The sequence below is a fragment of the Phyllosticta citribraziliensis genome, assembly GCF_038025025.1.
Source record: "Phyllosticta citribraziliensis strain CPC 17464 chromosome Unknown J3D65scaffold_2, whole genome shotgun sequence".
Classification (NCBI taxonomy): Eukaryota; Fungi; Ascomycota; class Dothideomycetes; order Botryosphaeriales; family Phyllostictaceae; genus Phyllosticta; species Phyllosticta citribraziliensis.
Genome location: NW_027117339.1, coordinates 498,036 through 524,383, shown reverse-complemented (window position 1 = coordinate 524,383; position 26,348 = coordinate 498,036). Strand labels below are relative to the sequence as shown.

General features: G+C 55.6%; 12 protein-coding genes across 12 annotated transcripts; 7 read left to right on the top strand and 5 right to left on the bottom strand.

Moving 5' to 3' along the window:
* Positions 1-578: 578 nt before the first annotated feature.
* J3D65DRAFT_612663 (Ferritin/ribonucleotide reductase) lies at positions 579-1,810 on the bottom strand. Its single transcript, XM_066799046.1, has 2 exons — positions 1,356-1,810; positions 579-1,306 (listed from the first exon to the last, which is right to left on the bottom strand). Exons 1-2 carry the CDS (start codon positions 1,717-1,719, stop codon positions 765-767), a joined length of 906 nt encoding a protein of 301 aa, XP_066658409.1. The 5' UTR covers positions 1,720-1,810; the 3' UTR covers positions 579-764.
* A 638-nt stretch (positions 1,811-2,448) lies between these two features.
* On the top strand, positions 2,449-3,255 carry J3D65DRAFT_612661 (uncharacterized protein). The gene is made up of 2 exons (XM_066799045.1): positions 2,449-2,684; positions 2,750-3,255. Exons 1-2 carry the CDS (start codon positions 2,626-2,628, stop codon positions 3,081-3,083), a joined length of 393 nt encoding a protein of 130 aa, XP_066658408.1. The 5' UTR covers positions 2,449-2,625; the 3' UTR covers positions 3,084-3,255.
* Positions 3,256-3,718: 463 nt separating this feature from the next.
* On the top strand, positions 3,719-5,464 carry J3D65DRAFT_664536 (bleomycin hydrolase; the record flags this gene model as incomplete). The annotated part of the gene is made up of 5 exons (XM_066802744.1): positions 3,719-3,854; positions 3,913-4,001; positions 4,053-4,454; positions 4,505-5,400; positions 5,452-5,464. 5 exons carry the CDS (start codon positions 3,719-3,721, stop codon positions 5,462-5,464), a joined length of 1,536 nt encoding a protein of 511 aa, XP_066658407.1.
* A 1,693-nt stretch (positions 5,465-7,157) lies between these two features.
* On the bottom strand, positions 7,158-11,631 carry J3D65DRAFT_612655 (MRC1-like domain-containing protein). The gene is made up of 2 exons (XM_066799044.1): positions 8,275-11,631; positions 7,158-8,213 (listed from the first exon to the last, which is right to left on the bottom strand). Exons 1-2 carry the CDS (start codon positions 11,516-11,518, stop codon positions 7,342-7,344), a joined length of 4,116 nt encoding a protein of 1,371 aa, XP_066658406.1. The 5' UTR covers positions 11,519-11,631; the 3' UTR covers positions 7,158-7,341.
* Positions 11,632-11,826: 195 nt separating this feature from the next.
* Positions 11,827-13,444, top strand: J3D65DRAFT_612654 (ribosomal RNA assembly protein mis3). The gene is made up of 2 exons (XM_066799043.1): positions 11,827-11,928; positions 11,987-13,444. Exons 1-2 carry the CDS (start codon positions 11,869-11,871, stop codon positions 12,956-12,958), a joined length of 1,032 nt encoding a protein of 343 aa, XP_066658405.1. The 5' UTR covers positions 11,827-11,868; the 3' UTR covers positions 12,959-13,444.
* On the bottom strand, positions 13,291-15,094 carry J3D65DRAFT_612651 (BAR domain-containing family protein). The gene is made up of 6 exons (XM_066799042.1): positions 14,946-15,094; positions 14,790-14,862; positions 14,644-14,726; positions 13,994-14,591; positions 13,807-13,938; positions 13,291-13,720 (listed from the first exon to the last, which is right to left on the bottom strand). The coding sequence occupies exons 1-6, from the start codon at positions 14,978-14,980 to the stop codon at positions 13,688-13,690; spliced, it is 954 nt and encodes a 317-aa protein (XP_066658404.1). The 5' UTR covers positions 14,981-15,094; the 3' UTR covers positions 13,291-13,687.
* Positions 15,095-16,607, bottom strand: J3D65DRAFT_612646 (uncharacterized protein). The gene is made up of 2 exons (XM_066799041.1): positions 16,463-16,607; positions 15,095-16,409 (listed from the first exon to the last, which is right to left on the bottom strand). The coding sequence occupies exons 1-2, from the start codon at positions 16,592-16,594 to the stop codon at positions 15,552-15,554; spliced, it is 990 nt and encodes a 329-aa protein (XP_066658403.1). The 5' UTR covers positions 16,595-16,607; the 3' UTR covers positions 15,095-15,551.
* On the top strand, positions 16,604-17,677 carry J3D65DRAFT_612645 (ergosterol 28). The gene is made up of 2 exons (XM_066799040.1): positions 16,604-17,076; positions 17,130-17,677. Exons 1-2 carry the CDS (start codon positions 17,014-17,016, stop codon positions 17,514-17,516), a joined length of 450 nt encoding a protein of 149 aa, XP_066658402.1. The 5' UTR covers positions 16,604-17,013; the 3' UTR covers positions 17,517-17,677.
* A 21-nt stretch (positions 17,678-17,698) lies between these two features.
* On the bottom strand, positions 17,699-18,911 carry J3D65DRAFT_599901 (galactose-1-phosphate uridylyltransferase; the record flags this gene model as incomplete). The annotated part of the gene is made up of 2 exons (XM_066797937.1): positions 17,699-17,925; positions 17,978-18,911. The coding sequence occupies 2 exons, from the start codon at positions 18,909-18,911 to the stop codon at positions 17,699-17,701; spliced, it is 1,161 nt and encodes a 386-aa protein (XP_066658401.1).
* A 338-nt stretch (positions 18,912-19,249) lies between these two features.
* J3D65DRAFT_583323 (putative nuclear protein export protein Yrb2) lies at positions 19,250-20,830 on the top strand. The gene is made up of 3 exons (XM_066797728.1): positions 19,250-19,663; positions 19,717-20,266; positions 20,314-20,830. The coding sequence occupies exons 1-3, from the start codon at positions 19,576-19,578 to the stop codon at positions 20,561-20,563; spliced, it is 888 nt and encodes a 295-aa protein (XP_066658400.1). The 5' UTR covers positions 19,250-19,575; the 3' UTR covers positions 20,564-20,830.
* A 450-nt stretch (positions 20,831-21,280) lies between these two features.
* On the top strand, positions 21,281-23,773 carry J3D65DRAFT_612631 (uncharacterized protein). Its single transcript, XM_066799039.1, has 4 exons — positions 21,281-22,269; positions 22,332-22,872; positions 22,927-23,267; positions 23,321-23,773. The coding sequence occupies exons 1-4, from the start codon at positions 21,565-21,567 to the stop codon at positions 23,381-23,383; spliced, it is 1,650 nt and encodes a 549-aa protein (XP_066658399.1). The 5' UTR covers positions 21,281-21,564; the 3' UTR covers positions 23,384-23,773.
* A 44-nt stretch (positions 23,774-23,817) lies between these two features.
* On the top strand, positions 23,818-26,325 carry J3D65DRAFT_612629 (peptidase family M1-domain-containing protein). Its single transcript, XM_066799038.1, has 4 exons — positions 23,818-24,179; positions 24,258-24,386; positions 24,471-25,533; positions 25,580-26,325. Exons 1-4 carry the CDS (start codon positions 23,935-23,937, stop codon positions 26,195-26,197), a joined length of 2,055 nt encoding a protein of 684 aa, XP_066658398.1. The 5' UTR covers positions 23,818-23,934; the 3' UTR covers positions 26,198-26,325.
* Positions 26,326-26,348: the final 23 nt, after the last annotated feature.

Sequence of the window (26,348 nt, the reverse complement as noted above, 5' to 3'; positions counted from 1 at the left end):
GAGACCTTCCCACGAAGGTTTCTGTCATTTCAAGGTTCACATTGGGATTCGTCAGGTAGCGGGGAAGTTGCAATGGACGAGGGCGGGTCCGAGGTGAAATTAAGGTTTGTGGAGCTGTGGGGATAAGCGAAGGTGACGCGCTGACCCTTTTTGAAGTCGACGAGCGACGACAAGAGCCTCGGTTGAACAACGAAACCAGGATTGTCAAAAACTCCACCATGGGCATGAGGCTGAACCACCCATTTATTTTGGTAGGGCACAGTCCCTGGGTTTGCAAATCCCACCAGCAAGGAAACCCTTGCGAGACGGTCTCCAGAAATGGTAGGTTGCTTGTGCGTCGCGCCGATCACGGTCCGCGCCCAGCTATCCAACAAGACTTCGGTCATGTCATTCCCAGCCTCCATGTGTCTCAAAGACAGGAAAAACAAATTCCGCACGTCAAACACAAAACGCGTCGACAGAAACCGCGGAATGCATGCTTTTGGCAGCGGGCTGAGCGGGAACCAATCGGAGCCGTTAGACTAGGCAAGATGAGGCATGAGACATGCCACAGAACACAACTTCGAACGTCTCAATGATTCTGTTGAATGGTTGGCTCAACTTTGCTGGTTTTAGGCCTGGCGCCTGCTGTCGACGCTGACTTTTCTATCTACACAGTATTGGGCTATTCAACCACAGCCGAACAGCTGCATTGCGTGCAAACATTACTTCAACCTCCCGGCGTCCCCGTCCAAATCGACCTGGCGACTCTCTTGACCCACTGTTTACGCAATTTCAATGACGGCCGGCCCAGCCACGATCGTGTCGTCACTAGCGTCGTCCGCGCATCCAGTCAACACAAGGTAGCTCTGCCCCTTGACACCCTGCGGCACAGTGACAGTGAACCCAGTCTTCGCCTTCTGCGCGACAATCGAAACAGGGCCTGTGGCCGTGATGAACGCCGCATACACGGTTGCATTGCCCACCGCCACGACATCCGCACCCGGAGTCGTCAGCTCAAGGACTGAGCCAGTGGTCACGGCGGAGCCGTCAATCGAGGCAGCCTTGAGAGCTGGGAAAGGCCCGAAAGGAGGCTTGTTGTTTGCCTTGGGGCAGTCCACGACAAAGCCAGAGGCAAGAGTGTAGACGGATCGGACCTCGAGCGGGTTGTCGAAAGGTTGAGCAAAGGGCACCTGGGCTGGCCTTTGCGCAGCACGCAGGTAGGACGAGTGACGCGCTTCAACGGTCAGGATCGAGCCGGCCAATGTAAGGTAAGTCTTGGACATGATGTCTGCGGCCACACCGAGGTAGGCAGAAACACCAACGCCTGGGAATATTTTAGCATTGTTCAAGCGTACAACTGATGAAAGACAGACCTTCGAGCAAAGACGCGGTGGCGAGGAAGCCCTTAACATCCGTCACCCCAAATGCATAGGTACATGCCTGTACCGGCGTACTTCCAACACCGCTGATTGCCGTGGTGAGGAAGTCAACATGGTCGGCCTCGTCTTTGGCGACGGTGGCAAGGTTGTCGTAGAAAGTCGAATCATAACCAGCCGCTGCGAAATCAGCTTGGGTGTAGTTCTGGAGTCCTTGGGCATAGAAAGCCGCCTCAACGTGTTCGAGCGTCAGAGCATATTGGAGAATGTCGACGTCGGTGGGTCCAGACTCCTGACGCTTGGTGGGGACGGCATATGCAAGTCCAGCGGTGAGGGCCGCAATGGCCGTTGAAACCTTCATCTTTTTTTTCAAAGATAGTGTGTTAAAGGAACAGCAGAGTTGAAGTTTCCTGAATTGGAAACGAAGCAATGATGGCAGTAAAGCCCAAAGATTGATGCATCGAATCACTTTTTAATGTAAGTAGCGGCGGACCATGATCCGCTTTCAGAAGCCTCCCAAGCGTCCCTCTGCTTGTTTGCAGGATCATCGAGCAAAGGTGGACAATGACAAGTTGACAGTAACTGATTAGACCGCTAGCAGAGGCTCGACTTTTCTCTTGCTCGAAGCTAACTTGAGCAGTGCGTACACTAAATCAAAACAGTCTGTATTCGAAATCTCGCATGGGCTGGCCAATTGGTCCCGACAATTGGTCCACAAGAAAAGGGTTACAAAGGGCTTTGGTAGTTCAAAGAGCTTTCTCAGGCCGCTTTTGCACAAACGATAGTTGGCAAGCTTTTGTACTAAACGCGAGAGGAAAGGTCGCGTCTACTTGGAGTTAGTAATTTCTGATGAAAGAGAATTCTGTGGATCCAGTAGAGCAATTACGGTCAGACGCTGGTAGCGGCCGTTGCGGGCGTCATCGTTCTGTGGTGGGGAAAGCTAATCCGGAAGCGGATTGAGGAATGCTCAAATGGGAACATCGACAGTCCTTTTCGCCAAGAGATGGGAACGCCCACGCTCTCGACTTTCGTCCTGAAGCCAGCCAGGACGCTGGGAGCAGACGTATTCTGGGCCCAAAAATGTAGCCTTGTCCTCTTTCAAGCGACGTGGATATTCTCAATGAGCTGTTGAAAAGTCCGACCTACTGCCAGTAAGACACAGGAAGATCTCGACCTTGTTTCTCCCAAGTGCCATTCTGAACCTCTCAAACGTCACAATTCCCCTCGTCTCGGTCGGAACGCAACTTCACGAGCGTAAATAGCTGCGATGAAGTCAACCTTTATCATTGCGACGATAGTCGCTGCGGTCTCTCAGGCGTACGCCCAGTAAGTTCTCTTGCATTTGTCGCTGGATGGAGCCAATGATGGGGGGCTTTGCTGACTTTGAAAAGGACAAGCGTTTCCACGACTTTGACTGTCGCTCCTTGCGCCGCAAAGACAACCACAGAAAATGACATCGTCTCGCGCACCGATCCAGCTGGACCATCAACACCATGCCCGACTCTCTATGTCGTTAAGTCGAATGGCACCGTAACTTTTACTCCAGGACCCGTGGGACCAAAACCAGCAGCGTCGTCTGGTGCAGACGCAGGAACTGGGGCCGGCACCAACGTTGCCGCCACAGCCACACCTTCGCCCTCCTCGTTTGAGGGATCAGCCTCAAAGGACGCTGCCATCGGGGGTAGTCTCTTCATGGCTATCGGGATTGCCGCCTTGTTGCTTTGATGGGAAGGATCCAGAACTTTGGGCAACTCGATGAAGGAAATTTTGGAAGAAGAATTCTCGAGGCGGATCCTCATGTTATGGTTACTGAGGTTAATGGTACGCGGCGCGACTAGGCGGTAGAAAATAAAACCTGTACTCTAGATGCAATCAAGCAGACTTTGATGACCCTGAGCCTGAAATGCTGGGAAGGCCGTCTTCATTGTTGCCTTGCCAGCAGTGAAAGCCATCGTAATTTCGAAATTGTTTTTGGAGGCAGGGCTCCTCCAGGGAAGAGACTGTCGCCAGGTCGTTTCCCGTGCCGCAGTCTACTTGACTTTCGGCCGAGGGTGTCAGAAGTCCAGGACGATGAAACAAAAGTCGGTGGCAGCGGTTGTGGAGGGCGGTAGAGATGACGGGAGAGAGTCGTCGAGATGAAGCGGTTGGGCGGGGCAGGGGAGTCGTCGTGATAAGCTTATCTCGAGCCATCAAGGTAGGTGGCAGGTGGCAGGCGGCAGCCCGACTCCCATCACGAGCTCTCCAGCTCTCCCCACACCATCGTCCAGTTCTTGACCCTCGACAGCTGAACTCCACACGCACGAGGCCTCTCTCCGCACTTTCCATCAAGTTGACCATCTTCTCGCCGCGTCTCTTTGCAAATGGGTATCTCGCAGTCGAAGCCGCAGCCCGAGGCTGGCGCTCAAGAGAAGCTGACCGAGGCTCTCCGGGCTTTGGAACTTCGAAGCGAGCGCGAGATCGCTGAGAAGGACTATGTGTACATCGATAATGGGCCTCGTAGGTATCCCAGGAGTCGCGTCACAGACCACGGCCTTGCTAACAGGGAACCCGCCAGCTCCGACGTACAAGCTGTCAGAACACCAGCAGACCCTCTCGGTCGACAAGATCAGCCAGTGGGAGAGGGAGGTATTGCAAGATGACAAGGTACTGGGGAATTTCTCACCACAAGGTCGACTATGCTAATTCTTTCGCTAGAACCTCATGGCTCTGAACGCCTTTGCGGCCAACGACACGAACTCGATCCTCAAGCGGCGTTCCACGGTCATCGGCGACACACAAATCTTCAACGTCAAGATTCCATTCGAGGGCAGCCCTGTCACAAACCAGCGTGCCTCTGGCCGTTGCTGGCTCTTTGCCTCCACAAACGTTTTTCGGGTCGCCATCATGAAGAAGTACAAGTTGGAAAAGTTCGAGTTAAGCCAGGCATACCTGTTTTACTGGGACAAGATAGAAAAGGCAAACTACTTCTTGGAAAATATTCTGCAGACAGTGGAAGATCCTCTGGATGGGAGGTTGCTCCAAACCCTCCTTGCCAGCCCCGTTGGAGACGGCGGCCAGTGGGACATGGTGGCCAACCTCGTCGAGAAATACGGCCTGGTAAGTTTTCGTTCCCGAATCCATGAAGAAGTAGGACACTTATCTCGCAGGTCCCTCAATCGCTCTACCCTGACGCCTACAACGCGATGAATTCCTCGCTCTTGAACCGCCTTGTGACGACCAAACTCCGCGAGCACGCCTTGCGCCTTCGCAGACTTGCATCCTCCCCTTCCCTCAGCTCTCGCGCTTCCCTTGGCTCCGTCAAGGAGAAAATGATGCAAGAGATCCACCTCATCCTCACCCTCATGCTGGGACCTCCTCCATCCCCAAAGAGCGCCTTCGAATGGCAATTTTACGACAAGGACGGCGCTTACCACAACATTCAAGCGCGACCCACGGAGTTCGCTAAGGAGCTGTCAGACGCGCGTACCGTCAAAGCATGTGGTGGCACCGACGTCCACCGCCTGTTCAGTCTTGTCAACGACCCGCGAAACTCGTACAACACGCTGTTGACCGTAAACCGCCTAGGAAACGTGTGGGGCGGGCGCCCCGTGACGTACGTAAACGTGGACAACGTGACCATCAAAAAGGCAGTCGTCGAGACGTTGAAGCGCGGCATCCCCGTCTTCTTCGGCTCGGACGTGGGCAAGTACTCCGACTCGTCCAAGGGCATCATGGACACGGCACTCTTCGATTACGAGCTTGCATTCAACACCAAGCTGGCGCTCAGCAAGGCCGAGAGGCTCATGACCGGCGAGAGCGCCATGACTCACGCCATGGTATTAACGGGCGTGCATCTTGACGAGAAGACGAACGAGCCGGTCCGCTGGCGTGTCGAGAATAGCTGGAGTGCCAGCGCCGGTACTGATGGGTACTTTGTCATGAGTGACAAGTGGATGGACGAGTTTGTCTACCAGGCTGTTGTGGACCCGAGCGTGGTCAGTAAGGAGGTTCGTGATGTTTTGAAGCAGGAACCAAAGGTTTTGGATCTGTGGGACCCCATGGGGTGAGTTACCCTCCAACCTCTGCTTCATTGCCGTTGGCTAACTGGTCATAGTGCTTTGGCTTGATCTGGATCTTTGGAAACGACAGGTCTCACGATTGTTTTGGATCGGCTATTGGTGTTCACGATCTTTTCCCTTATCTTTCCTTCCCAGTTTTTTGATGAAGAGTTCAAAGTTTTGCGGACAATAAAGTCTCGTTCAGCTTGTTCACGATTGCAAGCCAACCACGCCCGCCTCTGACAAAGTGCTCTCTGGCAACAGGCTGCCCTGCTTGGAAACGTCCCCATTGAACACAGGTTTGAAGCTTCGACACCCAGATGCCATGATCTTACATGGCCAACTGATCAAATTCGGCACACAACGCCCCCACGCCCTCCATTGCCCATGTGTTTCTCAGAACCACTGCTCTGCTCCTTAAGTGAGCACTCCATTCCGTAAGGCGCCTGGCGGGCCAACGGATGCAGACAAAGAGCGCCACTTGAAAGACTGCAGGAATCATCTCGCCGAGCCTGCTGTCTTCCCAACGCTGCATTCTACGTGGTTCAGCACAGACGTCGGCTGGCGTTCCATTTTCCTTGCGTTTGTCAGGCTTGACAACCACCGTTTGCATTGTCCTTGGCTCTGAGGTCGGACGCACCATTGTATTTGCCTTGTTTTTGCCGATGCTGCGCTACTAGCGGCTAAGGTAAATGTTTGGTGGGCGTTCGGTGTCCTCGCAGCGTGCGACATGCACGACGGAGGCGCGGCTTGGGGCTGCTTCCTGCCTTGACCGACACGCCCAAGTCCTCTGGTCAGGCAGAATATCAGTATTGCTTTGCAGGTCGCCGCGTGCAAGGTCTTGGCGTAGGTACTTGTTTCAATGTCTGGGGATCATAGCTGACAACAAGTAAATATCATTCATGGGTACCTATTGCAGTCAGATTCAGAGTCACGTCCATCAAGAAAGGCACCACGACAGCAGGTCAATGAGTGGAAGCAAGATTCAAAAAGAAAGAAACAAGTGAATCCCAACGCCTGCAGCCCACATCAACCAAACCAAGAACTCGCCGGCCAGCCCAGCCAAACAACCCACCAACCGACAAAATCCAAAAGAGCATTTCAGTTCGACGAAGCAAACAAGCATTTCAGCTCGCAAAGGTGAACAAAAAATTGGTGGTGCCGCCCCGGGTCAGATGGGTCACTCCCGCAGGCGCCTCATCCGACGAGCACAAGGGCGGTCGCGCGCGCGAAACTTAGGAAGTGGGCAAGGGAAGGCAACACTGGAAGGAAGGTCCGAAGCCTCAACCAGGCACTGGCCAGGGTGCCCAGGATGCCCCGGACCTGAGATGGCGTGGAAACGTGAATGGGGGACCGGTATGAAGAGGAAGAGAAGAAGAGGTGGAGAGGTGGGAGGGAGGGGGGTTTATATAGGTGGGCGAGGTGGGTTGCGGGCGCTGTTGTGTTGCTGGATTGGGTAAGGCGGGAGTGGGTGTGCGCCTGCGGGCGCTGCTGGGCGAGGTGGACTGCGGGCGCTGCCGGTTGCCTAAAGGACGCAAGCGCATCGAGAGCAGGCGGTTGGGAAGAAATCTCAAGCCAGCAATCGAGGCGAGCATGGCTCGTCGAGAGGAGCAATGCCGTGGTGGTTGATGTGCCACAGCGGAGAGAGTCCAGCAAGCATCATCTTCACACATCTCTCAAGGCCTTGGTCGAGTTCCAAAGGACGAAAATGAGCTCACACAGACATACCCTCTTGACACAAAAGGCGAAGCCGAAAAGTTATGCATTGATGATAAATGGTATCTCCACAAACTCCCTGATGCCCGAGCCCCGAAAAGAGCGCCAGCCAGTAACACCTCCCTATGCCACCATGCAACCATGCCATGTCGCAACGCAAAGATCCAAAACTACGTCTAGAAAACAAGGGACGTGACGAAGACAACATCGCATACTCCGCAGCATCACCCTCACTCAAAGCCGCCGCTACCAGCCCCCAAGTACCCAGCCAGCCCGCTCTTCCGTCCCACGCCGACTCTCTTTCTCAACCCCTCCTTCCTCTTCCTCTCTGCCGCCTCGACCACCTTCTTGCGTTCCGCCTCGCGAGACTGGTAGTGGATACTACTCTTCTTGTTGCCACCGCGCCTGACCTCCGCGCTGGCGGCGGCGGCAGCACTACCGCTGCCGCTGCTAGCGTCAGAGGTGGTCGAGGTGGTGGACAAGTTGGTGGTGGCGCGGCGCAGCAACGTCGGCACGCGGAAGCCCGGGCGGTGCGTCGAGCTGGCCGGCGCGTGGAAGGCGAGCGGCTGCGAAGTGTCCGAGGTCGCGGCGGTCGAGGAGCGCGAGAGCGAGAGGCGGTCGACAATGGGCCTGACGGTGCGTCGAGAGGCCATGGATCCCGCATCGCTGCCACCATTGGTAGGAGCTGCGGTGGTTTTGCTAGGCTCGTCGTCGCCTGCGTCCGAGTCGGAGTCGGAGACGTCTGTCTCTTGGACCGACGGATCGTCGATGAGGGAAGAGACGGACTCGCGGATCTCGGCAAGCGTGGTGGGCTTGCGCAGAGGGGGCGGCATCGAGGTCGTGGCGGCAGTGCGACGGAGACGGGCAGGTGGACGCTGGTCTTCGCTGTCCTGCGCAGACGGGGACTTGCGCTTCAGGGGATTGGAAGGGCCAGCTTCTGCTGGGGCAGTGTTCTGCTGCTCGACGTTTGCCGTGTCCTCCTGGGAATCCGGAATCACCGGCGTCTGAGAGTCGTCTCCAGGACCATCAAGGATGTCAATGTCGTCGTCATCATCGTGGTCTTCGATGGCGCGGAGAAAGGCCTGCTTCTTTGGATTCTCGGCTGGGACACGGCAGTCAGCAAACATGGTAATCGAAAGATCTAGGCTTGAGGAGCAACTTACCAATCTTGCCAATCCTCTCGTCCTCCATCAACGCTTTGCGCATGCGGGCAAACTCGCGTTGCTTCCTCCGCCTCATCTCATCGCCATCATCATCCGAATCGCTCAGGTCGAAGTTGCCTCCCCTTCTTTTGCGCAGACCTCCGTTCGTGATGTCCTTGTACAGTTTGTCGATGCGCTTCTCGTCCTCAGCTCGCTCTCTCTCGGCCGCGAAAGCAGCCAATTCGCGCTCATTCACATCCACCTTGCCTTCGACAACCATCTGCTTGAGGTCTTCGTCAAGCTCGTCATTGCTGTCGTCATCACTGACACCTCCAAGACCGGCGTATTCGTCCTCTGATTCCTCGGCTTGTTCGTAGACCATGTCCTTGGCGGCGCTGTTCTTCTTGTCAAAAGCCTCTGCGCGCTTTTTGGCCTTTTTCGCGCCCTTGCGAAGGACGTCAAAGGCGGAACGATCAATGTTGAAGTCCCCGTTCGTGTCCTCTACCTCAGACTCCGAGACTGCTGATTTGTCATCCGCATCGGACATGTGGTCGTCCTGATCAACATCAGAAAGTTCCACGGTGGCTTGCTTGCCACGCTGCAGGCGACCCTTTTTCTTTTGAAGCGCAGGAGACTCCTCTCCAGGCAAGATGACTGTGTCGATCGTGGCGCCAGAACCGTTAGCACCAGCCGAAGAGGGCGCTGGTGTCCTGTGGGCATATCTGCCCGGAGTACGAGAGACATCGAAGCCGCCATCCTGAGTCGGGTCTGGCATGTCCGACATTTGAGTGCTTGGCATCTGGCCACCGTCAACCGGCTGCGACGGGAATTGGGACAGACCGAGCTCAATTTGCCCCGATTCTCCTTCCGTTTGAGATGGAGGTGGCTGGCTGTCCCGAATGATGCTCTGCTGAGATGCTTGCGTCATACCCATGTCGAACCCCGGGATCGTGGACACAGGCATGTTTCGTAGAAAATCCAGAGAATCTTGTTGAGAGTCAACAGCCGCAATGGGAGGCGCTTGAGATTCGGGATCAGCCATGGTGCCGGCGAACATCTGTGAGAGGCCCACGGGCGGAAGGGCAGGAGCAAAGCCGAAGGCAGCCATGGCCTCGTCCTGCGTCGATGGAGGCTGAGATTGGGGCGCTGAAGGCTGCGGGCCGGTTTCCTCTTCGTCGTCATCGTCAACGACGCGTCTTCGGCCTCGGGGTGCTGACGTGCGGCGAGCGTAGTCTTCTTCATCCGAACCCTCGTCCATGGCATCCACTTCAGCTTCGACAGGAGCCTCGTCCTCTGCCATCTCCTCGTCCTCATCTTCGCCGGCTTCATTGTCAAGTAGACCGCCAGCGTCCGCCGCCTCTTCTTCCTCTTCCTCAATCTCATCCTCAGATCCAGACATCTCCAGATCCGGTTCCTCTTCATCACCGCCCTCGCCATCTTCGACGTAGCTCTCGTCATCGTCGCTGTCAGGAAGGTCATCACCTCCACCTTCAGCTTTCTTCTCGGCCTTTTCCTTCTTTGCCAGCTCTTCGTCCTCTTTCCTCGCCTTCTCAAGCAAGTTTTCGAGTTCAAGCTGGTCCCTTTCGCGTTCCTCCTCTGTTTGGACAAAGATGCCCTTTGCTCTCAACTGCTCAATCTTCTCTTCCTTCTCCTGCTTCGCTTGCTCGCGAGCCTTTGCTTTTAGCATTGCTTGCAGCTCTCCCGCAGTGAGGGACCTGCGGCCTTTTCGGTCGACATTGTCGTCGTAGTTGAGATGAGCGAGGTGGCGGAGTGCAAGAAAGGCTGGAGGCTCTTTGGCATTGCGTAGAGGTAGGTTGTCGAAAACGGGGAAGCGGCTGTGAACAATTTCGAGATCATCATCGTCTTCGTCATCGGCGGGTTGAACAGGATTCTTGGGCGGCACGACACGGAAAACTTTGGGGTTTTGCTCCTTTCTTGGGACCACAACGTTTGGTTCGGGAAGCGGCTGTTCCTCAGTAGTCTTTGTCGTAGATCCAGCTTCAGGAGGTTTCTCAGACATTGCCCTTCCTTTTCCCTTGGCGATTCTCTTGGACTGCGCCAGAAGCTTCCCGAGATCAGGCAAATCCTCTTCGTCGCCTGCATTCTGACCAATATCTACAACGGTGTCGAGACGGAAACCATTGTCATCAATCTCCATGTTTTGCGTGGGATCCTTTCCCTGTGTACCTTCCAGACTTTGTGGGCTAGTCGGAGGAGTTTCCTTTTCTCTCTGATCCAAGTCCGAGGACGTATTCGGGGTGTCGTTAGATGGCGGCGTATCCTCCGCGGCAGGTTTGGGCTGACCATAATTGAACTTGGCGAAAAGGTCTTTCGTCGTGTACTTCTTCTTAGTCTTGGCCCGATGCGTCAACTGCATCATTCTGCTCATCCTCTGCGTTTCCCGATTCATCTCCTCGATGGCCTTCTTGCTCGCTTTCCTTGTTGGCCGACTCTGCTGTGTGAGCTTCTTTCCCACTTCCTCGTCGTCATTGCTGTCGGTCTCTGAGCCTGCCAGTTCGCGCTCTGCGCGCTGGTTGGCTTTGGATTTGCGGCGATTGGCTTCGCGAGCGGTTTTACTGGCAGCTTCGCGTTCCTTGCGCTCAGCACGTTTTCGAGCAACAAGCTCGTCCAGCTTAGATTTGGCCGTTGTGCTAGGGTTCTCGGCATCGGAGTCTGGTTCGGCGGCGTAAGGTCGAGCGGGCGATACAAAGAGGCCAGGGGACGAGGCGCGAGACCTGGAAACGGGAGAATGGGCACCCCGTCTCCTTGCGGCCGGCTTGGAGACCACCGCATCTTCTTCCGAGCTTGATGCCTCATCTAAGCTGTCTTTTGGCGGTGATGACGCAGCCTCCTTCTGCTTGTCCTTGCCAGACATAAGCATACGCTTTACTCTTGCATACGAATTGTCTTCTTCCTCCTCCTCTTCACCCTCAGACGGTTCTTGCCGCCTCGCCATCATCCTCGCAGCCATCTTGCCCGCCGGTTTTCTGACAGGAACGACATCTTCATCGTCATCCTCGCTCGAGGCCGCGTTCGGAGACGCAGGCTTTGCCGGGGCATCGGCCGTGGATTTCTTGTGCGCCGCATTCGCAGGTTTCGTGGGAATATCGTCGTCTTCAGAGTCGTCGCTCATGCCAGCAGCAGCAAGCATGGCCTTGACTTTGCTTCGCGGGGTGAGCTCCATCGGCGATTTGGCGACGCGTGAAGCGGGCGAGGACGACGCGGACGAGGCGCGCGAGCGGTTGGGAGTCGATATGGCAGACATTGTGGCGTGTGTCTGCTTTTCGATGCTCGCGTGTGTGGATGGGAGTATCTGGATATTCAATAGGACATGGGAGAAAATTTGTCGTAGCTAGGGAGAGCGGTAGGTAAGGTAGGTTGCGGATGGATGTATGCGGGCTTGCTTGACGCGAAAGTCGTAGTGTCAGCGCGTCTGTCGCGTTGGCCAATGGAAATCGAGTCTGGGGCAGCTCCACAGAAAGGGTAGCTTTAGGCGAAAGCGGCATTTTTACGCGACGCGCCGGTGCTGGCCCATCCAAAAGTTTCCAAGCCGCCGCCGCAACACCACGGTCAGGTCGACAGCACCAACCGACACACGCAGCACCACCCTCCAAAATGCCGTCCACACACAATGTAGAGAAGCCGTGGGATACGGACGACATCGACAAGTGGAAGGTGAGCCGCGCCACACCTCCAAGGTTCCCCAAACCATTTTTTCTAACGTCCAGTCCAGGTCGACGATTTCAAGCCCGAAGACAACGCAGGCGGCAGCTTCGCCGAAGAATCGTCCTTCGCCACGCTCTTCCCCAAATACCGCGAAGTGTACCTGCGCGAAGCCTGGCCGCTGATCACGCGGTCTCTGGAGAAACTCGGCATCGCATGCACGCTGGACCTGGTCGAGGGCTCGATGACGGTCAAGACGACGCGCAAGACGTACGACCCGGCGGCGATTCTCAAGGCGCGCGACCTGATCAAGCTGCTCGCGCGTAGCGTGCCGGCGCCACAGGCCGTCAGGATCCTCGACGACGGCGTCGCCTGCGACATCATCAAGATCCGGAACCAAGTGCGCAACAAGGAGCGCTTCGTGAAGCGGCGGCAGCGCATCCTGGGACCCGAGGGCAGCACGCTCAAGGCCCTCGAGCTGCTGACGGAATGCTACATCCTGGTGCAGGGAAGCACGGTGGCGGCCATGGGGCCCTACAAGGGCCTGAAGGAGGTGCGGCGCGTCGTCGACGATTGCATGGCCAACATCCACCCCATCTACCACATCAAGGAGCTCATGATCAAGCGCGAGCTTGCAAAGGACCCGGAGCTCGCCGGCCAGAGCTGGGACCGCTTCCTGCCGCAGTTTAAGAAACGCCACACCTCCAAGCGCCGCACCCCCTTCAAGGTCACCGACAAGGCCAAGAAGACGTACACACCGTTCCCGCCGCCCCAAGAGAAGAGCAAGGTCGACATGCAGATCGAGAGCGGCGAGTATTTCTTGAGCAAGACGGCCAAGGAGCGCCAACAGAAGGAGAGGAGAGAGGACGCCATGAAGTCGAAGATGGAGGAGAAGCGCAAGGAGCGCGAAAAGGAGTTTGTCGCGCCCAAGGAGGATCTGGGCTCAGACAAGAAGAAGAAGAAGGAGAAGAAGCGCAAGCATAGAGACGAAGAGGAGGGCAGCAGCAGTGAAAAGAAAAAGAAGAAGAAGAGCAAAGATTGAGCAACGCTGGGTGTAGGCGAGAGGGGCGAGACTCATTATATCCCGTTTTTGGAAAATACAGCATCTCAGCTTCGCCGGCGATCCCTCCACTCGATCGAGTCGGAAACTCGTCTACAGCAGATGCCAGTCGCGTCAAGTCGTGACTCGGCAGCTGGAGAAGGACAGCACAAAAGCATACGGCAGGTTTTCATCTGGTCTGGCGCGGCGGTGTAGGGAGTACGGAAAGGTCTTTGGGCTGTTTCAATTCGTCGAGCTGTACTTTGTCGAAACCAGTCTGCCACGCAGTCTGGACCAAGAAGATTTGGAAACACAATCACGCAGTGGAAGGCAAGATGTCTGATAATTAAATTATCCATGGCAGAAATCATCTGTCCCTACGCAGCACGTCAAGGCAGACGAATGGAAAAGACCCCTAATCAGGACAGTTCGTATGAAGAGAGAATAATTGCTCCTTCAATCAAAGAGACAGTTCAGTCCAAAATGCAGTGTAGCCTTGAATCAGACTAGTCACCCTGCTACTCGTAAGGAATCTAAGCAAAAAGTGATCAAGGTGGGGTAAAAGTGGTTTGTTGTTGGTGGCTGCAGGCCATTCCTTCCGACGGTTTCCACAGCGCTCCAAGCAGCACGAGTTTGGGCCCAACAGTTGCTCTCGTGCCCAAATCGAAGCACACCGAAACTGCAAATTCATTCAATGCCGCACCGTGACAATCTGAGTATATGGCTCGCCGCTTAAGCACCCTCACGGCTCTTGCGGTAGCTCGCCTGTTCGGAAAACGATGATCAGCATTGGTGTACAGGAGCAATTACGAGCGGCATTTTCACGCCTCATAGGTATCGTGGCGACGCACCTCCTGCTCAACCTGCAACTGATCAACAACGGGAGCCAACTCGCTCAGAATCTCATATGCCTTCTTGTGGTACTCAAGTTGGGCGGCAATGAGGTCTGCAAGGTTGCGAAGGGGCTCGGGGGTGTCCAGGACCTGGAGATGCCGCGTCAGCACAATCGTAGAACAATCCATCTACACCATGACCTACATTCTTCATGACGCCCACGGCCTCCTCAGTCTGGCCGACAAATTCGTCCTCAGCCTGCTCAATCTGGGCCCTAGCCTCCTCGCTAATGTGCTCCTCCTCACCCGGTTGCTTCTTCTGGCCCGGCAGAGCAAAACCACCGCCAGCCTTCGCCTTTGCTTTCGTAGCATCCAGGTTCAGCCTGGCGTTCTCGACAGCCTTGCGGGCACGAGCCGCAAACATGAGATTCGTGTTCAAGGTGGTGCTCCAGCCAGCCAGGAAGCGGCTCTGGATCTGCATGTCCTGGGCCAAGCGCGCCTCGCCGACCTTCTCCATGGAAAGTGCATACTTCTCAAGGGCCGTGGCCAGCGGGTCCTCACCGCTGCTGCCATGGTCCTGAGTCAGGGTCGTCGAGCTGGCGAGGGCAGCGCGGGCGATTGCGTGGTTGAAGGTCTTGGGCTGCGGCTTCGCCGAGGGGGGAGCAGTGAGGGCCGCCTGAGCTTCAGCGGGGGAGGTGGCGGAGGAGAGGAGGGTGACCTTCTCAGAAACGGTGCGGCCCAGGTCGTTGAAGGATTCGCGGAGGTTCGTAGGGTAGTCGTAGCCCTCGTTCGTGTACTGCGAGCTGCGGGGGATTAGCAGGACTCGGCGATTTGATATGATTCGGAACAACTTACGTGACCTGAAGCATCTTCTGGTGGACCTGCTTCAGAGCGTCGACGCGCTTCTCCAACTCAATGTAGTCGGGCGGAAGCTGGGTCTGACGTCGCGTCAGCTAGCTCGGACCCTGCAGCGCTGTTCCTGCGTCACAGAGCCATCGTACCTTGTCATCCGCCTGTCCCAGCTGTTCCCTCACATATTGCTGAGTGCGCGCAGCGAAGGGGGAGAAGGAGGCACTGTAGGCACCAGTCTGTCAGTCGTCGATACTGGCATAGGTGGTCGGAGTGATCGGCAGTGAGGGCGCGCACAGGTGACGTACGAGAAGTTCTTGCCGAAAGACTGGAATTTGTCCATTTTGAGGCTGGGATTAGGAGCTCGAGGGGGTATCTTGTTGACGATGGGTGGTGTTGGCGTTCAGCATGTGGGAAGCAACCCACTGCAGCCCGGCACCTGGGGCAGGACGGCACGTTCCCACTTCGGCTAGTCAGAGTCAGCTGCTCCGCCTCCAGCCATGCTATGCGGTAGGCATGCCGTGAGTTTCCCATCACAACCTCCTTTGCCGTCACATCCTGTCGCGCGGATTGGTCCTTTGTGTAAAAATTCATGCTACGCGGCCCGTGGTCTCTGCTCCCAGCCTGCAATTTATCCGACAATCTCATACAACTCGTCTGCGAAACCAGTGTTGTTTCATTTCCTGCCCAACCGACTAATTTCCTGAGATACCAACCACCAGGGCAGACGGAATGCTCATGTTTTCTTTGTGACATTTTCATTCACTTACTAGAAGCCTTCCGAATTAATCGTTGCTTTCTCGAAATTCTTGGGCTCTACCTCAACTCCAGGTTCGTCTTAAGACAGATGCCGAGTACAAAGATCACACCTGATGGATGCTCTTCCACCATTCAGAATGTCTGAGGTTTGCTCCTTAAGCAACCTTCTTGCCCTCTCTCTCCGCCTTCCTCAGCGCCCTCTTCCTAATCGATTCGTGCATGTCTCGGTTGAACTTGAGCGTCACACCGTTCATGATGCCCACAAAGCTGCCAATAGCCCAGTGCATAATACCATGACTCCAGAAAGGGGTACTGGTATAAGCAACGCCCTGCGCACCACCAGAACGGCCAATCTTGCTCAACGCCGCCTTGACAAACGCCTTGGGAGTCGGGATGGTCGCACTGGCACGACGAATCTTGGACATGGCCGAAGTGACGAGATATGACTGGACGAGCTGGACGGTGACGCCGGCGGGAGCAAGCTCAGCGCCCAGCGCCGTCGACCAGTGTTGCAAGAAGGCCTTGCTGCCCGAGTAAGTGGCCAGCAGCGGGGTGGGCATGACGCCACCGAAGGAGGCCATGGTGAGGACGAGGCCGCGGCGGCGGGCGACGAGCTTGGGGGCGACGGCGCGAGTGGCCTTGAGTGTTCCGAGGCAGTTGATGTTGATGATGTCGCGCATCTCGTCCGCGGGAGTCTGCAGGAAAGGCACGGGGATGCTGTGCGAGAAACCAACGTTGTTGATGAGAATGGCTACGTCGAGGTCGGCAATGAGCTGGGAGAGGGCAGTAAAGTCTGCATCGTTGTTCGCCGCAAAGTCCATTGCGTGGATGCGAGTCTGAACTTTGTGCGTGGCCTCGATTTCGGCGGCCAGGGAGCGCAGCTTGCTCTCGGTGCGGGAGACTAGGACGACGTTGAAGCCTTTGCGGGCTAGCTGGAGCGCATATTCTTTGCCAATGCCATCAGAGGCGCCGGTAATGACGGCCCAGGAGCCCTTGTCGCCGAACTTGGAGAGCTTTTGGGGGAGGTTAGATGGATTGGCAGCGGGGAAGCTGTTGAGCAGCTTACAGAGGCGCCAGGCAGAACGAAAAGACTGAGCAGAAGCCGCACGAAGCTGCCGAACTTGAAGAGAGCATAGCCAGCGCCAATGGCAGCCAGGCCAAGGACAGCAGGCTGCGGAACGTGGTCGAGAGCGGCCATGACGGGTTGCAGTGGAGGAGGTGTTGAGAGATGCTGCCCTGGAAGCTCCGGGATAGGTTGGGAACTTTTCGGGCCAGGGTCCAGCTCTGAGAACGCCAGCACCTTCAGACTGGCAATGTTACAAAATTCCAACTCGGATTCTTTTCCATTCGACGTATCTAAGGCTTCCCGAGCTCCTCACATGCTAATCAACCCTAATAGAGTACCCAAATCGTGCCGTCTGCGTCTTCCGTGCTCACCTCCACGAAGCTTTGACCACCCGAAAGCTCTCACCACTCATGACTAGGTATTCCGCCTCACATTTACCTTCTCCTCCCGACACGCTTCCTATAGGCGTCCGTCTTTTCCACTGTTCCTGATCCGCATTCCTCAACCCTCGCCAGCATCGCCAACACCGTCTCAATCGCACACAAACGACAATGTCCTCCCTTCTCTCCTACCTCCCACAAGCCGAAGGCCTCCTCCCCAAATGGCTCTTCTTCGTACAGACCTCCCGCGCCCGTTTCACCCTCCACCGCTAACCCACGCCTCTCAGATAGGCATCACAGCCGTCGGCAATCTAGTCCAAGCCTACCGTACGCTCCACTTCACCGCGCAAGTCTACCTGTCGCCCGACGCGCGCGTTAAGCCGCCGCCCGGCGCCGCACACCCGTCTCTCACGACGCCGCTGCACTCGCGCACGTTTGGCACCTGGACGCTGCTGCAGGGTCTTGTGCGCCTGTATGCCAGCTACCACGTCCACGAAGCCAGCTGGTATCAATTGGCGCTCATAACCAATGTTGTGGCCATGTGGCATTTTGGCAGCGAGTGGCTGCTGTTTGGCAGTGTGAAGTGGAATAAGGGCTTGGCGGCGCCGGTCATCGTTAGTGTGTCGACAACGGTTTGGATGTTGGTCCAGTATGGCGAATACGTAAGGGCTTGAAGCTGAGGGCTTGAGGGATAACATGCGGGAAAGATTGCAGGGGACAAATTCCACTTCGATTGTACATATTTTGTCGCTAGGACATACAAGTTGGAGGCTCTTACGAGTCTAGACGCTCATGATGGCAAGTCTTGACGGAATCTATGGCAACGTTGTCTACCCAAAATTGTTCGAACAGCGTTTCATTGCTTCATGAGCTTCCTGTAGAGCACTCCTCCACATTCGCGGAGCTTGGCTGCTGCTTGTTCGGGCGTAATGTCGCGCTGCGGCTCGGCCATCATCTCGTATCCAACCAAGAACTTGCGGACTGTTGCGCTGCGCAAAAGTGGTGGATAGAAGTGAATGTGGAAGTGGCTGGCTTCGATTTCGTCGTCGGTACCATCCAAGGGCGCTTGGTGGAGACCCATGCCTAGGATTGTCAATCTCCGCCTGCTTGTGTGGACGGACTGTGGGAGACTCACTGTAGGGGAATTGCGTCTCAAATAAGTTGTCATACCTCCTCGTAACTTCTGCAATCGCCTCTGCCAAATGCAAGCGTTCCTCTGCTGACAGGTCCACCAACGCCCGCTTGTGCGCCTTGCTCACAATCATGACTTCGTACGGCCAAACCGCCCACCAGGGGCACAACGCCAAGAATGCATCGTTCTCATACACGATCCGCTCCTTTTTGCTGGCTTCGAGCTCTGCGTAGTCCTCCAACATGTGCTGACCGTTGTGCTCGTGGCGGTACTTTTGCAATTGCGTCAATTCCAATGCTGGCTCCTCGGGCAACCCAGTTGTCGTCCAGACTTGGCCATGCGGATGAGGATTGCTGCAACCCATAGCGGCGCCCTTGTTCTCAAAAATTTGCATGTAGCGCAACTGCTCCATGGGCTGGGCCGCATCCTCGCCATGGCTGCTCGGTGGTATCGTCGTTGCACTGGCGACCTTGGCGAGAGGATTGGCGGGAGACAAGTGCGCAGTATATATCTTGGTCCAAGTCTCGATGACAGGGAGGATTTGTTTCGGCTCGAGGTCCGCTAGAGTCTGGTTGTGCGCGGGAGAAAAGGTGATGACGTAGCATTTGCCGGTGACGGGGTTGACTTTGAGGAAGCGGTTCTCGAGGCTGCCATCTTCAGGAGTGGGGGCGTATTCAGCCTGTTCCTCCTTGACTGCAGAATAGTCATTGACGAAGACAAATGTTGAATCGTACTGCGGATTGGTGTCGCCTTGGGCGCGTTTGTTGCCAGGACAGAGGTAGCAGGAGGGGTCGTAGGCGGGAAGGGTAGTGCCGCGCGATGCTTCTTGCTGGCCTTGCCATGGACGCTTCGTGCGGTGAGGGGAGACAAGAATCCAGCTGCCGCGCAAGGGATTGAATCTCCTGTGGGATATGTCGTTGAGAATTTCCTCTGGCATTGCGCGAACTGTGACCGCTGAGAGCGTGGCGGGCTTGATATCGGCGATGAAGACGTAAAGAAGGGCGAGACTCGCGTAGAGAGAGGATGCCCCGGTGCCGTGGGGTTTATATGGTCAGACAATTATGGGGAAGAGGCGTACGAAGGCCGTTGAATCGCATCGAAAAGCCACTAGCACCGCGTGATCGGCGGGACTCGGACGGGGTGCGGGGTTGATTGGACGGCCGAGTTGCAGAGCGGACAAACAGGACGAAAGGAGCAGGCCGCTGGTCAATTGACATCCTGCGCATTGAGACCGTGCTGCTTTTGGAGTGGTGTTGCATTCTTGGGAGCAAACGGGACAAACAGACCCAGGCAACCCAAAATCCACCTCAAGCTCCAGTAGAGCTGCAGCCCAGCCCACCTCAGTGCTGCTTCCGTCATGACGTGCGAGGGGCAGCCCAACCGCCCGGCTCCACCCCCTCCCCCGGATGTACGCCAAGCTTTTGAGGTTGGGTGAGTTCCGCTCGGTGTTCCGCTCCGCCCGGCCAATCGTTCCGCCGCGGCATCGGCCTTGGCAGCTTCCTCGTCCCGATCAGCCCGACAGTTACGTGTGCTGAAGCACCTTGGTTGCGCGTTTCCATTTCACCTGTCATAACTCCCCTTGACTGTCCAAAAAGGCCACCATGGCGGCTCCTCACGCCTCAGCTAACCCTTACGACAACTTCGACAATGATGCTGTCGAGCGCGACCACATGATAGACCCTGACGATGGTGGGTATCCGCATCCGGAAACATGGTCGAAAGCTAGCTCAATTGCTCTACAGCCACTCTCGACGATCTCGACGACCCTATCCAATCCACATCTGACCGCGCTCCTCTGACTGGCAATATCCAATCCCAATCCAGCCAAAACACGCAATCCTACCTCACCTCCAGCATCCCTGGCGAAGACCGCCGCGCTCCTACCAACACCATCGACGAATCAGTATGGCAGACGCTGTCGAGAGACTTGGTTGCAGTATGGGACAAGATGAAGCAGGTTCTGTGGCCCAAGTACCTCTTGGGCGGCATGTTGCAACAAGGCAGCGGCATGGGGGTTGAAGAGCGAGGGGAGGCCGGTGCACCAGCCAACGGTGTGCGAAACGTCTTGGGGCGCTGGCCAGATGCCGACGCTGTGCTGCACGGCAGTTTGAGTGAGGGTCTCCGCGACTGGGACCTTTGGGGCCCCTTGGTCTTTTGTCTCCTGCTCAGCTTCTTCCTCTCTCGGCCCGCCCGCGACGAACAAAAGTCCCTGGTGTTCTCTGGTGTTTTCGCCATGGTCTGGTTAGGAGAGGCTGCCGTGACTTTGCAGATCAAGCTCCTGGGTGGCAGCATGTGCGTACACAAACTCTCTAGCCAGCGGCACTTCTGACCTTCTCTAGCTCCTTCTTGCAGTCCGTCTGCATCATCGGCTACACGCTCTTCCCGCTCGTCATCGCCTCCATTTTGAGCGCTTTCCACGCGCCCGTCATCATTCGCATACCAGTCTACATTGTTCTAGTGGTATGGTCGCTGGCAGCCGGCATCAGTATTCTTGGAGGCTCTGGCGTGGTGCGAAACCGCGTGGGAATAGCTGTGTACCCGCTCTTCGTCTTCTACGTCAGTCTCGGCTGCTTGTGTTTTATTAGCTGATGGGCTTAGAATTTCTGTTGTTTGTTACGCGAGCTGTACTATAAATACCCTACGTTGTTTGAGGAGCAGGACTCTTGAGCTGAGGATTGGGGACCACTGGCCGGGGTAGGGGTGCATTGGGAAATGGCAGGTAATGGCCATGGGGATTCTGTACTGAGCTGGGTAGAGCTGCAGGCAAACTGCGCTGGCGCCACGCGGTGCGGAAAACCAATCGACAAATGCGAATCCGATATGCGGGTAGATACTGGAATATACATGTGTGCGATGACCGACTGGTAGCCATTGGCAGAGCCCGTGGTGTGCGGTACGGCGGCTCGCTCAAGAGGCGGTCCCCCGGTCGAGTAACATCGACCCCACCGCCAGCTCTGTGACACAACACACTCTCATCCTCCACTGCCGCCACGGCTTTGATCTCTGAGTTGGCGTTTCTCCGACACGTCTTTTCGGTCCTGTGCTACTTGACCTTGCCGACTCGACTGTGCGCCTCTTGAAATTGACCCTCGTCGCCGTCGCTGGCTCCAAGTCCTTCCAAACACCGCCCCGGCGACGCTCCCTACGCCTCACTCTACCGCAAATCCGACTGCGCGCTCTGAACAGGCCGCCTGGTGCCAGACCCTGAGCGCCTTTCGGTTTTCTTTTGGTCGTCCCAAGCTCTCGGACAGACGCACCCGATCCCCACATTATTGATTGCAGATCTTATCGCATGGGCTATCCGCGGCTTCGTCACCTGCTTTTCCAAGTGAGCCTCTCTCCCACCACCGTGGCTACACCCCCGCGACGGCTGGAGACGTAAACTGTCTTTCTCTGTCAGGATATCGCTGTCTAACGCGTCGACGCCAGGACTTTGCGCCATTCTCCGCCACCTCTCTCGTTTGCGCCGCCGCCGCCGCCGCCGCCGCACCCACGGGAACGGCTCGAAAAGCATCCATTTTGACTGCAGATCAACTCTAGACGTAGAATTCATTCGTCGACCATTCATCGACTAGGAAACAGTCAACACCATGGTGACAAAGGCAGAAACGGCGCGTCCGTCAGAGGACCACGACAACCCGCCTGCTGCGGAGGGGAAGCCATCTCCCATCACGACAGGCGAGACTCCCGCAGTCAACAGCGACAATGAAGGCTCCGAGCGCCCTGTTCGAGAAAAACTGAGAACCACCACCATCACCGCACCTCCAGCGCGATCGACGGATACCGATGAGCCCATGACAGAACCTCAGCAACCCTCCAAGGACGCCCCATCCGAGTCGCCCAACGATTCCGACGGAGACCGTAGAGGCCGCAATCGCAGGAAGAGGAGCTTCGATGACATTGGTGAGGAGTCTAGGGACTTAAAGGTCGAAAAGCCAAGCCGGAAACGCTCACGCGACTCAAACGTAGTTGACAAACCCGAGGTTCAGCGCAGGAAGACATCAGGCGAAAAGGACGAAACCACGACGGAATCGAACGGAGCTGAGATGAACTCCAGAACCCCCAGCTCCTCTGAAAACTCGGACCGGAAGCCCCTTATGAGTCCCAAGGGAAAGCGCAATCGTGAGGAATTCGAGGACGAGCAGTCCAAGGTCTCTGTCGTTCCTCCAGAGAAAGAACCCAAGGACAAAGTTATGGCTGATGAGCAGCCAAAGTTGAAGAAGCATCGCGAGAGCAACAGTCCTGAGGCCGACGTTCCCAAACACTCAGAGCCACAAAAGAAGGTTGAGACTGATGTAAGTAACATTGGAAAAGTACTGCGAGAAATCAAGAAGAATTTGAACGCTGATATGTTCAGATTTCCAAATCGAGCGGTTTCTCCAACACATCCGCTACATCCCCTTTTGCCGCGCTGGCCGCAAGCAAGTCGTCGACATCCTCCCCGCAACCTCAAACCTCTGAAAGTGCCTTCAAGGCATCTGGATTTGGTGCCTTGGCTTCATCTTCTACCTCAGGATTCGGCGCTCTGGGTGCCACTACCAAGCCGACATCGACTGTCTTTGGTGGAGGCGTATCTCCTGCCAAACCCTCCATTACAGGGCTATCGGGTGGCACTGCTTCTGCCTTTGGTGGCTTGTCCTCGGAAGGCAAGTCAGCTTTCGGATCTGCCGCACCTGCTGCCTCAGCTTTTGGCACTCTGGGTGGACCAAAGCTGAGTGGCTTTGGCGGCGGCAGTGGTCCCAAGATCGTTGGCCTGAGCGAGAAACCCAAAGCTTTTGGCGCTCCTGGAGAGGGCGACGATGAAGCACACTCAGAGAACGAGAGCTCTGCGGAAAAGGACAAGGTTCTCAATACCTCTGAGGAAGAACCGAAGGACGAAAGATTTTTCGAGCAAGACGGTAAGTCGCCAAAGCAGAAGGACCACGGAACAGCAATCTCACAACCACATCAAGTCAAAACTGGAGAGGAAAATGAGGAGACCGTTTTCAGCTGCCGCGCCAAGCTTTTCAACTTCGTCACGGTGAACGACGACAAGAAGGAGTGGAAGGAGCGGGGAATCGGCAACCTGAAGCTGAACGTCTGGAAGCAATCCCGTGCGGATCAAGAGGCCAAGGTCCCAAAGAAGGCTCGTTTCGTTATGCGTGCCGACGGATCTCATCGCGTTGTGTTGAATTCCCCGATCCAGAAAGAGCTCAAGTTTGGTGGCATCCCCAACGGTAGCAAGCCTACCAACGGGTACGTCTTCTTCATGGGTACCCTGGAAGGAAATGGAATCGAGCTTCTTCAGGTCAAGGTTTGTCTGATGTTTTCCGACTTTACGCCCCGGATTTTCTGACCATGTCGTAGATGAAGCAGGCCAACGCCGAGGCTCTGTGGTACCAGGTTAGTACTCTTCAAGAGGAAATGTAGACGTCGTTTCCGCAACTTCTTGGGATCATCTTGGACAAAGGGGCTCTAGCGAATCGTGAGGAGCAACGTTGGTTTCGAAACATGTTAGAAGCGTCTTCGGTGCGCAAAGCATTGTTCGATGTCAAAGGAAACCCTTGCATGGGATAGAACGGCGGGTCCAGCAGAAGAAGACTGTGGATGTAAATAGTAATTTTGAGACTTCTTGGACTGATCTCCTCCGTTCTGGATCTGTGGTATTTGTTTATTTTCTCGGTGAAGTAAATCATCTTCAATTGACCTTTGCCTAGAAGAAAACCGGAATCTCCTCTCGTCGTCTCACGTGAGGGTGTTGAGGGCTGCCACCAGCGGAGGTGCCCGTACACGCTGACCAATCAGAGGACGTCTTGCCCCGGCCCGCTATCGTTTACCTCCACTGGTCACAGCTGCAGACGCAACACGCTGCCAGTCACAACAAAGCGCACTTGAGTCTCCCTGCAAGCGATTTGAGAGTACTTGTCTTGCTGTGCCACTTCGTTGTCTAAGTAAGCGACTCTACAAGGGCAGTGGAGTCAATGCACCGGTTTCGCACCTCCATCCTTCCTCGCATCCGCTTCTTCAAGCCAGCATCACGACCATCTAGCCCTGCCACCACTCAGCAACCGCGGAGCACTTCTGCATCTCTCAAATCTTTTTCGACATCCTCTTCAAGTAGCCAAAGCAAGTCTCCTGCAGCAATGGTCACCGAAAGCAAGAACGGCCTTGAGGGCATCACGGTGGGGAAAGTGAGGGATCCGAACACGTTGGCAAACTACCACAAGTGAGTCTCTTGATTGAGATTGCCTTTTCTACGTTGGGTTCTGAGTGAGTATTGATCAAATGCTTATTGAGAAACTAGCTTCATAACTACGCATACTATTGCGAATCTGGAGATTGATTTCGCTAAGAAGAGGTTGTTTGGTAATGTCGTGTTGCATTTGAAGAGCCTGACGAATGGGGAGTCTCAGGAGATTGTATTGGATACAAGGTAATCTCAACTTCCCATCGCTCTTGAGTAGCAAGCATCTGTTGTACTTGAGATTTGTTCGCCATGATTCTAACCCTGACACAGCTTCATTGACGTCCAAGATGTCAAAGTTGACGGAGAAAAGGCCAAGTGGGACATCGCAGCCCGCACCGAGCCTTACGGTAGCCCGCTTTCCATCAAGCTCAACAAGGGCGTCGAAAAGAACAAGCAGGTCGAAGTCGACATTGCTCTAAGCACGACCGAGGAATGCACCGCTCTGCAATGGTTGACGCCGGAGCAAACATCGAACAAGAAGCACCCGTACATGTTCTCGCAGTGTCAAGCTATCCACGCCAGGTCCATCTTCCCCTGCCAGGACACTCCCGACGTCAAGTCGACGGTGGACTTCAACATTCGCTCGCCTCTCCCTGTTCTTGCCAGCGGTTTGCCTACGGGTACCAAGGAATTCCAGCACGCTCAGCAGGGATCCCCTGCCACTATGCTGTACACGTTCAAGCAGGAAATCCCCATTCCCAGCTATCTCTTTGCAGTTGCTGCTGGAGATCTTGCTAGCGCCTCCATTGGCCCTCGAAGCACCGTTTGGACTGGTCCTGAGGAGCTTGGTGGTTGCAAGTGGGAGCTGGAGAATGACATGGAAAAGTTTCTCGAGGCCGCCGAGAAGATCGTCTATGACTATGCATGGACGACTTACAATGTCCTTGTTTTGCCAGGCTCCTTCCCGTACGGTGGCATGGAGAATCCCATCTACACATTTGCTACTCCCACGATCATCAGTGGAGACAAGCAAAACATTGATGTCATTGCACACGAGTTGGCTCACAGCTGGAGTGGCAACCTGGTTAGCAACGCCAGCTGGGAGCACTTTTGGCTGAACGAGGGTTGGACAGTCTATCTCGAGCGACGAATCCAAGCCGCTGTCCATGGAGAAGCGCACCGCGACTTTTCTGCCATTATCGGTTGGAAGGCGCTGCAGGATTCGGTTGAAAGGATGGGCACCGAGCACGAGTTCACAAAGCTAGTCGTTGACTTGAAGGGCAAGGATCCTGATGATGCCTTCTCCTCGGTTCCCTACGAGAAGGGCTTCGTGTTCCTCTACTACCTCGAGAAGCTTGTGGGCAAGGAGAAGTGGGACAAGTTCATTCCTCACGCAAGTTCCATCATCCCTCATTTGACAGGAAGCTAACGATTTGCAGTACTTCAAAACCTACAAGTTCAAGTCGCTGGACTCGTACGACTTTAAGAGCACGCTCCTCGACTTCTTCTCCTCAGACGCCGATGCCAGCAAGAAGCTCGCCAGTCTCGACTGGGACAAGTGGTTCTACGCCCCCGGCTACCCGCCCAAGCCTGACTTCGACGACTCCCTCGTCCGCGTCTGCTACGATCTTGCCGACCGCTGGCACGCGCTCGCTTCGGGCTCCAGCCCCGACTTCACCCCTAACGCCGACGACATTGCGTCCTGGACGGGCAACCAATGCGTCGTGTTTCTTGAGAAGATCCAAACGTGGGACAAGCCGCTTCCCATCCATCTTGTGGATCTCATGGGCGAAAAGTACGCCTTTTCCCGCAGCCAGAACGTTGAGCTCGTCAGCCGCTACTTTGTCATTGGCCTGAAGGCGCGCGCCCAGAGCGTGTATCAGCCGACCTCGGACCTGCTGGGACGCGTGGGCCGTATGAAGTTTGTGAGACCGCTGTATAGGGGACTCAACGAGGCCGACAGGGAGTTGGCGGTGCAGACCTTTGAGCGGAATAAGGACTTTTACCATCCGATTTGCAGGGCGATGGTCGAGAAGGACTTGTTTGGGGAGAAGTAGGGTGCGTTTCTCGTCAGCAGCGTTTTCAGGAGCATTCTATAGTTGCATTCAAATCGGATGCGAAAGTTGCATGATACTCGTCCCATTGGTATCAAAGCGTCAATGTATTTGTTTCGACCAATCAGAGCTCGTGTTGTATTTGACACGTGAC

What these genes read in the sequence shown, in the direction of transcription:
- J3D65DRAFT_612663 (XM_066799046.1), bottom strand. Translation starts at nt 1,719, where the DNA reads ATGAAGGTTTCAACGGCCATTGCGGCCCTCACCGCTGGACTTGCATAT. An exon ending in CACCGCGTCTTTGCTCGAAG is followed by an intron (nt 1,307 to 1,355) that starts GTCTGTCTTTCA and finishes AAATATTCCCAG; the next exon opens with GCGTTGGTGTTTCTGCCTAC.
- J3D65DRAFT_612661 (XM_066799045.1), top strand. Translation starts at nt 2,626, where the DNA reads ATGAAGTCAACCTTTATCATTGCGACGATAGTCGCTGCGGTCTCTCAG. An exon ending in GTCTCTCAGGCGTACGCCCA is followed by an intron (nt 2,685 to 2,749) that starts GTAAGTTCTCTT and finishes GACTTTGAAAAG; the next exon opens with GACAAGCGTTTCCACGACTT.
- J3D65DRAFT_612655 (XM_066799044.1), bottom strand. Translation starts at nt 11,518, where the DNA reads ATGTCTGCCATATCGACTCCCAACCGCTCGCGCGCCTCGTCCGCGTCG. An exon ending in CGAGAGGATTGGCAAGATTG is followed by an intron (nt 8,214 to 8,274) that starts GTAAGTTGCTCC and finishes GCCGTGTCCCAG; the next exon opens with CCGAGAATCCAAAGAAGCAG.
- J3D65DRAFT_612654 (XM_066799043.1), top strand. Translation starts at nt 11,869, where the DNA reads ATGCCGTCCACACACAATGTAGAGAAGCCGTGGGATACGGACGACATC. An exon ending in ACGACATCGACAAGTGGAAG is followed by an intron (nt 11,929 to 11,986) that starts GTGAGCCGCGCC and finishes CGTCCAGTCCAG; the next exon opens with GTCGACGATTTCAAGCCCGA.
- J3D65DRAFT_612651 (XM_066799042.1), bottom strand. Translation starts at nt 14,980, where the DNA reads ATGGACAAATTCCAGTCTTTCGGCAAGAACTTCTC. An exon ending in TCTTTCGGCAAGAACTTCTC is followed by an intron (nt 14,863 to 14,945) that starts GTACGTCACCTG and finishes TGGTGCCTACAG; the next exon opens with TGCCTCCTTCTCCCCCTTCG. An exon ending in CCGTGGGCGTCATGAAGAAT is followed by an intron (nt 13,939 to 13,993) that starts GTAGGTCATGGT and finishes CGGCATCTCCAG; the next exon opens with GTCCTGGACACCCCCGAGCC.
- J3D65DRAFT_612646 (XM_066799041.1), bottom strand. Translation starts at nt 16,594, where the DNA reads ATGGCCGCTCTCGACCACGTTCCGCAGCCTGCTGTCCTTGGCCTGGCT. An exon ending in TCGTTCTGCCTGGCGCCTCT is followed by an intron (nt 16,410 to 16,462) that starts GTAAGCTGCTCA and finishes CTCCCCCAAAAG; the next exon opens with CTCTCCAAGTTCGGCGACAA.
- J3D65DRAFT_612645 (XM_066799040.1), top strand. Translation starts at nt 17,014, where the DNA reads ATGTCCTCCCTTCTCTCCTACCTCCCACAAGCCGAAGGCCTCCTCCCC. An exon ending in TCCCCAAATGGCTCTTCTTC is followed by an intron (nt 17,077 to 17,129) that starts GTACAGACCTCC and finishes CACGCCTCTCAG; the next exon opens with ATAGGCATCACAGCCGTCGG.
- J3D65DRAFT_583323 (XM_066797728.1), top strand. Translation starts at nt 19,576, where the DNA reads ATGGCGGCTCCTCACGCCTCAGCTAACCCTTACGACAACTTCGACAAT. An exon ending in CATGATAGACCCTGACGATG is followed by an intron (nt 19,664 to 19,716) that starts GTGGGTATCCGC and finishes ATTGCTCTACAG; the next exon opens with CCACTCTCGACGATCTCGAC. An exon ending in AAGCTCCTGGGTGGCAGCAT is followed by an intron (nt 20,267 to 20,313) that starts GTGCGTACACAA and finishes GACCTTCTCTAG; the next exon opens with CTCCTTCTTGCAGTCCGTCT.
- J3D65DRAFT_612631 (XM_066799039.1), top strand. Translation starts at nt 21,565, where the DNA reads ATGGTGACAAAGGCAGAAACGGCGCGTCCGTCAGAGGACCACGACAAC. An exon ending in AAAAGAAGGTTGAGACTGAT is followed by an intron (nt 22,270 to 22,331) that starts GTAAGTAACATT and finishes TGATATGTTCAG; the next exon opens with ATTTCCAAATCGAGCGGTTT. An exon ending in TCGAGCTTCTTCAGGTCAAG is followed by an intron (nt 23,268 to 23,320) that starts GTTTGTCTGATG and finishes ACCATGTCGTAG; the next exon opens with ATGAAGCAGGCCAACGCCGA.
- J3D65DRAFT_612629 (XM_066799038.1), top strand. Translation starts at nt 23,935, where the DNA reads ATGCACCGGTTTCGCACCTCCATCCTTCCTCGCATCCGCTTCTTCAAG. An exon ending in ACGTTGGCAAACTACCACAA is followed by an intron (nt 24,180 to 24,257) that starts GTGAGTCTCTTG and finishes TTGAGAAACTAG; the next exon opens with CTTCATAACTACGCATACTA. An exon ending in GGGACAAGTTCATTCCTCAC is followed by an intron (nt 25,534 to 25,579) that starts GCAAGTTCCATC and finishes AACGATTTGCAG; the next exon opens with TACTTCAAAACCTACAAGTT.